At 38.8% G+C, this 10,714-nt stretch overlaps 2 protein-coding genes across 4 annotated transcripts; one reads left to right on the top strand and one right to left on the bottom strand.

Moving 5' to 3' along the window:
* The first annotated feature begins 558 nt into the window (after positions 1–558).
* On the top strand, positions 559–5,427 carry acsbg1 (acyl-CoA synthetase bubblegum family member 1). The gene is made up of 14 exons (XM_069163692.1): positions 559–794; positions 1,438–1,505; positions 1,683–1,951; positions 2,063–2,151; positions 2,334–2,454; positions 2,538–2,618; positions 2,702–2,851; positions 3,007–3,183; positions 3,395–3,576; positions 3,813–4,046; positions 4,140–4,357; positions 4,528–4,667; positions 4,888–5,134; positions 5,301–5,427. The coding sequence occupies exons 1-14, from the start codon at positions 748–750 to the stop codon at positions 5,375–5,377; spliced, it is 2,100 nt and encodes a 699-aa protein (XP_069019793.1). The 5' UTR covers positions 559–747; the 3' UTR covers positions 5,378–5,427.
* A 267-nt stretch (positions 5,428–5,694) lies between these two features.
* Positions 5,695–10,688, bottom strand: idh3a (isocitrate dehydrogenase (NAD(+)) 3 catalytic subunit alpha). Of its 3 annotated transcripts, XM_069163694.1 has the most exons (12): positions 10,115–10,191; positions 9,723–9,788; positions 9,159–9,221; positions 8,916–8,999; positions 8,619–8,733; positions 8,123–8,310; positions 7,742–7,875; positions 7,542–7,644; positions 7,348–7,412; positions 6,869–6,953; positions 6,498–6,650; positions 5,695–6,416 (listed from the first exon to the last, which is right to left on the bottom strand). In XM_069163694.1, the coding sequence occupies exons 1-12, from the start codon at positions 10,139–10,141 to the stop codon at positions 6,333–6,335; spliced, it is 1,167 nt and encodes a 388-aa protein (XP_069019795.1). In that variant the 5' UTR covers positions 10,142–10,191; the 3' UTR covers positions 5,695–6,332. The 3 variants fall into 3 exon arrangements, with proteins under 3 accessions (XP_069019795.1, XP_069019796.1, XP_069019797.1); XM_069163695.1 differs by lacking the exon at positions 9,723–9,788 and having other exon boundaries at positions 10,115–10,688; XM_069163696.1 differs by lacking the exons at positions 9,723–9,788; positions 10,115–10,191 and adding an exon at positions 9,829–10,100.
* Positions 10,689–10,714: the final 26 nt, after the last annotated feature.

The following is a 10,714-nucleotide window of genomic DNA, read 5'->3' as shown; positions in this document are numbered from 1 at the left end:
GGAAGTACTTTGTTGGATGAAGAGACTGGTGTTTTGAGCTGCCTGTGCTAGGATTACATGTTTGTTAAAATGTGCATTTTTAGGGATATAATAACACAGTGGATTCTTGGTAACCTATGCAGTTGCATTGAGGCAAGAAATAATCCACACCAAATGATTGTATAGATGACTGTAACAGCCTACAATTTTATGAATTTGTCAAATTGTCAAAAGATAGTGAATTAACAGCTGCAGATGCTCCTGTAGCTACCTCCATGTAAGTTTTTTTTTTAGATTTTCCGAGAGCCACATAAAAGCTATCAATTAAATCGATTAAACTTTTTGAATGCTAAAGCATTAGCCTCGTCCATTCAAAATACAATTCATGTGGATTAAGTTTCAATCAAAAAAGTTGTATTTTACCTATCAGTTTGTTTTTGTTTGATTTGGGAAAGATTTATAAAAAGACTGTTTTACATATGAAAAGACTGAGCTAATTTAAATTCAGGATGTGGCCTTGAGAGAGTGGTCCAATGCAGTGCACACATGGTCTTTCTTATTTGTCTCAACCAGTTACGACTTCATCAGTCTCGTTGAACTGTAGTCTGCCAGTCCCAGAAAGCACACGTGGTCCAAGTAAAGGGTGTAGGGCTACTCAAGAAAATATATATACGTCAGTTACATGAAAAGTGTCTCCTTGGGACAAATTCTGAGGATTGATCATACATAAGCCGGAGCCAAACTCACAGGACATCTACAGCTAAGACTATGCTATTTCCTGATGAAGAGAAGGCCGTTGATCAACTTAAAGACAGGTAAGCAACTTAAAATGAACTTTTTAATTTTATTTTAATTGATATGCACAAGTACTCACTACTGGCAGAAGTGAACAAATCATTGGTATATTTTCACTTTGGCTGTGGAATGGATTTTAATTACTTTTCATAGAACCTGATTTATCAGCTAAAATGCAAATTGACCACAGTTACAAAAATGTGTTGACAGTAGAACCTGATTTTGTCACTGATCACTTCTTTTATTAGTCTGTATCTGTAAGGGTATCAGCACTTGTGCCCAAGTTATTAAATGAATGTTCCAGCTCAATTGGTATTAACATAGCTCTTTGCCACCACTCTAAAAATCAATGTGATCTCATTTAGCAATTTACTGAGCATATTTGTAATGTAGAAGGTTTTGTAAGTAGCTGTATATATAAGTATGTTTTTTAATGAGTGGGAGTCACCAGTCTTTTTGCTTTCATTGAATATACCCTGTCACACAAAGCACGGGGGCTTTAGCTGTGCCACAAGCCGGACATTGTGTTCCGTAAAGGTCAACAATGCAGCTGAAAATTGGACCCATGTGATGTAATGAAAACAGCAACCTAGACCACTGCCAGAATTTGAGGTGGAGTGTGTATGAACTGTTCGGAGCCCATGTTTTCTCCGTGTGTTTCAGTGTGGTGTCATCAGTTCAGGAGTCTATGGCACAAGTGCAGATGGACAGTGAAGAACTGGCCTCTGTTGGTAAGTTATGGGCATAAAGGCTTTCCGAATGAGAGGACATCCACTGTGAAGCTGGGATCATGGTGTAAGCTGTACAGAAGTGACCCCACTAGTTGTAAATGGACACAGCGATGGATTGTATTCGTCTGTGGAAAGGACTGACATTGTTTTTCAGATTAGATTTTTCTCTCATTACAGGAAAGAAAAACATAGAAGAGGAGTTCTTCAGCGCATCTCTTGCTCCCGCTCATTCTTTATGGACCTCTGATGCTAGAAGTTCGGTCAGACTGAGAATAGAAGAAGGATGTCCAGAGGAACCTGTCACAGTTCACCAAATGTTCATAGCCTCAGTTGAAAAATATGGAAACATGCATGCTCTCTCCAGCAAGAAGAACAACAAATGGGAAGAGATAACTTTCTTAGAGTATTATCAATTCTGCCGGAGAGCAGCCAAGAGCTTTATAAAGGTATATTATCCAAAAAGATAATTCGATTTTTCTTTTACTACATGCTTAAGTGACACAATAAATGGTCATAGTTGTAAAAAAAAAAATAAAAGAATGTGTTGATGTGTGCAGCTCGGTTTAAAGCGATTCCACGGGGTGGCAATACTAGGATTCAATTCAGCAGAATGGTTCTACTCTGCAGTCGGTGCCATCATGGCAGGGTGAGAAATACACATCCCACAGCGACCAGACTTGCATTAAGCACTGGTCTGAATCAGTCAATAACTTTGCACATAATATACTGTGAATGTGCTCTGACCATTATTTATTCCGTACACTCCTGTAGCAGTGACACATTCTCTAACTTCTCTCTCTCCCATAACAACCGTACTGTTCCTTGCAGAGGAATAATGACAGGAATTTATGCAACAAACTCCCCAGAAGCTTGCCAGTATGTGGCGAGTGACTCCAAAGCCAACATTATTGTGGTAGAAAACCAAAAGCAATTGGATAAAATATTGCAGGTACTGTTATAAGTGAAAATGGTACAGTTCTTCATTTACATGCAAAACAATCTGTGGTAAAATGTTCACTCTTGCTACCATAGATACGTGACAGACTACCCCATCTGAAAGCCATAGTGCAGTACAGTGGACAGCTCCAGCAGAAGATCTCAAATCTCTACTCTGTAAGTCCTTCAGACGCAACTTAAAACGATACAGATCCAGAATTACTTTTATGGCTGAGTGGTATATTGCTGTTTTTGGATAGTGGGAGGAGTTCATGCAGCTGGGTCAGGAGGTTTCTGAGAAACAACTGGATGAAATCATCAGCAGCCAGAGAGCCAACCAATGCTGCATCCTGATTTACACATCTGGCACCACAGGCAAGCCGAAAGGAGTCATGCTCAGTCATGACAATGTAAGCTTCCATGTGGCTGTTGTTTATGTGGACTTATTCAGAGAGATGTTGTTACGCTTATAATGCATTAAACTTACCGATTTAAGAAAATGAAAACACTTTTTTTTTTAAAAACAACAAACAATATTCTGTCTTGGTTCGTGATGAATGCACAGATCACATGGACTGCCAATCATGCCAGCAGGGTTGGAGACATGCAGCCAGCCGACACTAAACAGGAGTCACTCGTGAGTTACCTGCCTCTCAGCCACATTGCTGCTCAGATCTATGATCTCTGGACGGGCATCCAGTGGGGTGAGCTGGTATACTTTGCACAACCAGATGCCTTAAAGGTAAATAATGAAAATGCTTTGATCACACAAATGTTAGTATTACCATTTAATTACACGGTATGTCAAAGGTCTGGCAATAGACCAAAGATACACTGTGGAAGAATAAGCACTTTGACAAGTGTTGTTTTTTTTTGTTTTTTTTTTTATAAACTTATTTAGAAGCAAGAAACACACTGAATAATGTAATGTACTCAGTAAAAAAAATTTGCAGGGAAGCCTGGTATATACACTGAGGGAAGTTTGTCCCACATCCCACATGGGCGTCCCACGCGTATGGGAGAAAATGATGGAGATGATAAAACAGGAAATTAGCCAGTGTGGATATGTGAAAAAGAAACTGGTGACATGGGCGATGTCAGTCAGCCTGGAAGCCAATCGAAAGTGTATGCAAAAGTAAGTACAGATTGAGTTTTGTGAATAATTCTTCTGAAATGTGACAATATTGAAAATGCATTACACTTTAGGACTGATGATCATTTGGGTTAATATTACCAAAAATACAGCATACAGTCAAGGTGCTTATGGTTGCTTTGATACAAATATCTCCTCAAAATATATGTACAGATGGGTTTTCAAGAGGGAATGATTTAATTGAATAGCTATTTCACTCTTGTTTTTTTTTTTTTTAGGGATGATGAGAAACCATTCCTCTTTTCCCTGGCTGAGAGCTTTGTGCTGCAGAAGCTTCGGGCTGAGCTGGGCCTGTCTCGCTGTCAGAAGTTCTTCTCTGGAGCAGCACCAATCAGTAGTGAAACAGTGCAATTTTTCTTGGGCCTGAACATCCGTTTGTATGAAGCCTATGGCATGAGTGAGAGCACGGGACCTCACTTCATGTCAGGTCCTAAAGCTTACAATCTACCAAGGTAAAAAAAAAAAAAAAAAATGTTGTGTAATTTTTGTGGTGCTTAAATTTTAATCTTCTGAGTAAGTGACAGAAATCTTTTTCTGACATGTAGCTGTGGTAAGGTGGTGCCTGGTTGTCAATACAAAATGGCCAACGTGGACTCCGAGGGAACTGGTGAAATTTGCTTTTGGGGACGCAACATTTTTATGGGTTTTCTTAACATGGAAGACAAAACAAGAGAAGCTTTGGATGATGATGGATGGCTGCATTCTGGAGACTTGGGGAGGATCGATGAAGAGGGTTTCTTGTACATCACTGGGAGGATAAAAGGTAGTGTTATCTGAGAAAATAAGGCTATTCTGAGAAAATTGCATATGTTAGGTCAGTGGCTCACATTGTGTTCTGCGCTGTGCATGCTGTTCTGACAGTATACGACTTCCTTATTTGTGTTATGAGTCATAAACTGCTGAAATGTCAGGGTACCCTTTCTTTCCATTTAGAGTTGATCATCACAGCTGGTGGGGAGAATGTTCCTCCTGTTCCAATAGAAGAAGCAGTAAAGAAAGAGCTGCCCTTCATCAGCAATGCAATGCTGATTGGAGACAAAAGGAAGTTCTTGTCCATGTTTTTAACCCTAAAGGTAATATGCCATTAGTTTAGTTAATCTCTTTATATAAATAAAAAAAAAATAAAAAAAGTTTTTGATTTAAATGCAGCTGCTGAATTCTTTATTTTGCTTTTAATTCTCTTCTTAGAACAAGGCATTACGTATAAAGCGGGTGAAACAAGTGTTAATTTTGACCTATAATCATGATTTATGTGAAAATATGTGATGTTCAGGATTTAATTCTTTGTTTCAGTGTTGCAGCAATGCAGAAACCATGGAGCCAACAGAGGAGCTGAGTGTGGAGGCTGTGGAGTTTTGCAGACAGTTGGGCAGCCAAGCAACCAAAGTGTCTGACATAATTGGAGGAAGAGCCAAAGAAGTGCACCGGGCAATTCAAGAGGGAATTGACAGAGTCAACTCTGCAGCCACCTCTAATGCCCAACGCATACAGAAGTGGACTATTTTAAGGAAGGACTTCTCCATCTCTGGAGGAGAGCTGGGTAAATTTGCATCGCTCAGTTGACTGTTCAGCTAAATGCTTTATCATAGTATGAACAGATATGTCACACGATGTTAAAACACTGTTTACGTGCTTTTTGCGTTGAATGCCATGCAGTTTTGGGACAGCAGTGACCTCCTCCACATCGTTCTGTTTTCTCGTTCCAGGTCCCACAATGAAGCTTCGTCGCCCTGTTGTCTTGGAGATGTACCACGAAGACATAGAGAGCCTTTATCAAGGATAGAGTCATGTTCCCAGAGAAAATTCTTTGTAATTGTTAGTATGAAATCCCATGTCACTTGCACACATCTCATGACTCATGAGGACATGCATTGAATTTAATTATACCTCCATCTTGTTTGCAGAATGAAAAAAAACAAAAACAATAGCAAACCAATATTTTATTTAATATTTCAAATAGTGAATAATGCGTTCTATTATAATACTAGACATTTTAGGAAGTCACATCTTTTTAATGCATCTTTTCATAGGTCTAATTCACACTAGTTTCTAGCCAACACAAGATTTTTACTTTTAAAATCATACAAGTTGCACACCACCTGCATGCCAGGAATTTATTAGATTTCTTTGGTGTAAATATTCATACTCAGTATATATTTTGCACCATTTTGGAGAAAACACATTATAGCAGCTGATAGGCCTTGTGACACCCACAAGAGTAATTTGCATAACAGTGAATAAATAATAATAAAATAAATTTCCTTTATACATTCATGATATTTTCAGAAAGTAAAACAGTTACTCACGCAAAATGTCTGCAAGTTATGTTAGGGCAGTCTCGTGATGTTTAAATCTCTATTTTTTAACCACATAAATGTGACGTATAGCCACGAACATAACAGCAGAATTTGATTTATTGTTAAGCGATCACTAGTACCGTGTCTTAAAATAACAGTGTCAAATACATTTAAGATCAATTGCAGCCAATAAATAGACAATATCTACCACAGATTAAACAGCTCAGAAATATCACGTACGTAACAGAAACTGTTGGTCAGCTGTTTTAAGACAGTAATTTGGAGTGTGCAGTGAGAAAAATAAAACATTCAGGATCTTAAACGCCTGAGTCTTTTTTTTTTAAATACATATTTTGGTTCAAATGTGCAGATACAACATGGCATGATGAAGTTAAATAACCCAAACCCTAACAGTTAACTCCTGGCCTCACGAGTGTCCTTTCAGTCCATGTCCAGCACTCTTTGACATATCGCTCCTGTGAATTCGGAACACTTGGAGTTTCCTCCCAGGTCTTTTGTCAGAACCTTGAAGACAGACAACAAAAGCAATTTTAAATCTGAACGGAAATATCTATCCAAAGCTGCCTTTCGGGAATAGTAGATTACCTTTTTGTCTCGAATAGTGTCAAAACAGGCAGTTTCAATGTTCTTGGCATGGCCGTGCAGGCCCATGTGCCGCAACATCATCACTGCACTGAGCAGCAGGGCAGTGGGGTTGGCCAGGTCTTTTCCTGCTATATCTGGGGCAGTTCCATGAACCTGACAGTTAGAAATGAATCACAACATCAGAGTCGGCATCTCCATAAGGACGACATTTCTAAAAAGATAACAAACGTAAATAGAACACACTTCCAAGTGCCCTCACTAACTTATCCCACAAAGTGAGTTAGCCTGTGCAACTTGTATTTTGATCGTATGACTACCTGAAGCCTGTGGGGGAAAAAAAGGAGTGGCAAATGGGAATAAAGACAACATACCGACTCAAATATGGCCACACCGTTGGCGCCAATGTTGCCACTAGGAGTCACTCCCAGACCTCCAATTAATCCAGCACAAAGGTCACTGTAATGGTAAACACATCAGGTTAACATTGGATTTATTCCAGTGCACATCTTAAACTTGCTGATTTGATTTGTTACACATTTATAAATACTTTGCATCATCCATGCCATTATTTTCATTGTAGTAGCTTTTTCCTTGATTGATGTTAAATTAATAATAAAAAAAAAAACTACAGCTCACGTAAACATAAATTACTCTGCCTAATTTTAGGTTCTTCCAAATGTTACACAACCTAAATTTCATGTCAAAATATTTCTGGTTGAATCCAGAGAGTCCAGAATACTCTCTTTGTTCTAACACATTTCTTCACGTTCTTTGAAAAAAAAAGGCAACCCCACCAACTATCCTATTATTACAGTATAAATATAGGAGTTTCACTGATGACGTTAGTTACCTCAAGATGTCGCCATACAAATTGGGCATCACCAGAACGTCAAACTGTGTGGGATCCTGTACCATCTGTAAGTGTGCATCGATAGTGCTGCTATTAATTAAAAGTATGTTCAGAGTGCGGCAAAACATTGCTTCTTCCATCGAAAACATCTATTCACACGAAATCAATTGATAAGAAAAGTTATTGTGACTTACATTGAGGCACACAGTGTCCAGATACATCTCAGTGAATTTCACATTTTTGTGCTTTTCAGCAGCTTCTCTGCATTTTCGTAGGAAAAGTCCATCCGACATGCGCCTGTAAAATAATGTCAACAGTGGACAACCGTTCGATTTCAGCAAACAGCTTTAAAATGACAGATCACTGTAAGTAATTCAGACCGAATAAAACTTACATGATATTTGCCTTATGAACAGCAGTAACACTGGCCCTCTGATTATTTCTTGCATATTCAAAAGCGTACTCTGCGATGCGATGGCTGGCTTGTTCTGTGATGAGCTTAATACTCTGTACAACTCCGTCAACAATCTGAAATGAATAGTGTGCACAGTGACTGCGAGTGTTATTTGAATGACTTCAAACTCAAAATGTTTTGCGAACAATTTCTAAACATCAAAGGCTGTCTGGGTGGATGAAGCAAAAATGAACAAATTCATAAAATACAATATTGAGACAACATATAGATACAATGTTTAGATATAAAAAAAAATAAAAATAAAAAAAAAATACAACAACAACATGTTACACCAACACAAGTGATGTTAAAGGGTCTTACCACGTGTTCAATCCCGCTGTATTCTCCCTCAGTGTTCTCCCTAATGGTAACCAGGTTAACATCCGTGTAGGGAGTTTTGTAGCCCTCAATGGACACACAGGGGCGGACATTAGCATAAAGGTCAAAGGTTTTCCTCAGCAGCAGGTTCATGGAGGGGTGGCCAGCAGCTATTGGTGTCTTCAAAGGACCTGTAGATTGTAAATAGATTCAAAACTGTTGCCTGTCAGCACAAAAAGAAAATCCCTTTTTAGATATAAGGTCCAAACTAATGTGAACAGTAATGCATCATTACATTTAAAATCCTCCTCTCAACACAATTTTATAAAATGATTTTATTGGTGCTGCAATTTTCAAGTTTGACAAGTTTATTTCACATTTCAAAAACAATTTCACTCCTGAGTTTTTACTGAGGTAATAAATGAGGGTAAAGCTAACGGAATAGTGAGATTAGTTCATATTCTCTTAGAAAAATAAATGTATGAGTATGTCATCATACCTTTCAGGCCAATTTTGTTCTTGTCCATTGATTCTTTGGCATCTAGAGGAATCATCCACTTGCCACCAGGTCCTTTAATAGCTGTAACATTTCTCTCTTCCCATTGAATAGGAGCCTATAGATCAAAAGCATGTGTACAGGACAAGAGCTAAATTAGTTTCCACAATGCAGTCTTTTGACATGAAAATAAATATCTGCTGTAACAACTCTAAACTTTAGTTGGATTTATCATTTAATCTGATTTGTGTATCGAGTGTCAATGCTCCAGTTGCTGGCTAATGCTCCTCCAGTACTAACTTTTGCTGCTTCAAATATCTTCATGACAGCAGTCGAGATCTCTGGACCGATTCCATCACCGGGGATTAAAGTAACAGTTTTCATCTGTGAGGTGGAACAAAAACCCAGAATATTTGAGGACACAGGCAGAAATACACACTTAAAAGATAGTCTGAATTTAGTGCAAGCACTAAGTTATACCAACAATCATCAACAAAAAAGTGTATATATATATATTGTAGCTTTAGAAGGAAAGATACAAACTCCACGGATGAATGTCTTGGACTGTGGAGTCCCATTCTTCAATGCGCCAACTACCCGTGACACCTGCCAAACGAAAAGACCCAAACCACAATCAGAAAAAACAAAAAAAGACGTATAAACATAAACAAAGTAATAAATACTGTTCTATTGTAAATTTATGACAACAGGCGAAAGCATTAAAAACACAACAATGATGTAAAGTGACCTGGACGTTGTTTTCTGGAGTAGTGAGCATACTAGACTGACCCCAGACTTGTGCACATACATGTTCAGCAGCAGAGCATGCTTTGATCAGAGTAACTGCTTTGTGTTGTAATGTTAATCCAAAATGTCCACAATTGTGCTGCTGTGCCAATATTTGGTCAGTCTAGTAAACCAGAGAGCACGTAAAGCTAAACAATTACATGAAACGCACAAGCGATTAACACGCTCCGACTCGGAAAAGATTGCAAAACAAAATGCCCATTCCAGATTTCAATAACAATACTTCTACTGTGGGAGATTTTTTTTTTCTAACGCAGCAAGAATAATCAACATTTGAATAGTTACGGATGTTGAACTTACTTCCTGTGGTTTGATTTTATCCTTGCCATTGCTCGATAAACCCAATTTTCTGAGCAGATTAAGAATCTGTAGACGATAGATATTTGTTGCCATGACGTAGACTTACCAGAAAATAATCAAACTTGAGCAATCAGGTATGAACCGTGTCTACGACGCGTTATAACAAGAGACCAAATGTGTAGTTAGCTTATTGCCAGTCAGGAGGTCAGGTTGCTATAGTAACTGCAAGCGAGTAGCATTATGCGTTAGCGCCGAGCTAAGTCGTTAGCAGTCTCCGGGTCTTTCCTGGAGTCGAACCGCGTGAACGACGGTCACAGAGCCCGACGTCAGCTGAGTATCTGAAACAAAGTGCCGCAATTGTTGGCGATTTACACATATTTCCGCCTACATACCGCTGACCTCCATGCGTTCCCCGCCATCCTGAGCGAGCCAAGGTCGACGCAGCAGCAGCAGCAGCGGAACTTGTCAAGCTGACAACAGTAAAGACCGGATGTCCGTTCTAAGCGATTTATTTTTCAAAATAAACTCATATTACAAACATTCACACAGTTCATAACGTTATGTTCCTACGAATACACATTTTTTTTTTATTAGACATGGTCCACATATGCACTTCCCTCCCCCTCCAATATACTGCTGCTCATTTCTACACCGAGTAAGATGTTAAGAGGCAGGACGCCCTTTGCTCTTACTTTGGATGTCTTCCGGAAGTGGTACCGAGATTTAGGAGTGTGACTTTACGTGTACTGTGAAATATAAAATTTAATTAATAAAAAATAAATAATGCAACCTTCTCATAAGAAAAAGTAGACTATGTGTGACCCTTCAAAGGGCTAATATTGCTCATGTTAAGTATGGACGGCCTGGGATATTAAGTGGAACAGATTTGCAATACGATTGTCACCAGCAGGTGGCGCCAGTGACAGCTTCTTCTTGTTGAACACACATCATTAAGACACCTTCTTTTGCTCTGGCTATACAAATTGTGTATA

This window comes from Embiotoca jacksoni, unplaced genomic scaffold, assembly GCF_022577435.1.
Source record: "Embiotoca jacksoni isolate LCO1_2020_lvr unplaced genomic scaffold, fEmbJac1.0.p SCAF_3, whole genome shotgun sequence".
Lineage (NCBI taxonomy): Eukaryota > Metazoa > Chordata > Actinopteri > Embiotocidae > Embiotoca > Embiotoca jacksoni.
Note: the sequence above shows the minus strand (reverse complement) of the source record. Positions and strands in the feature narration are given on the sequence as shown.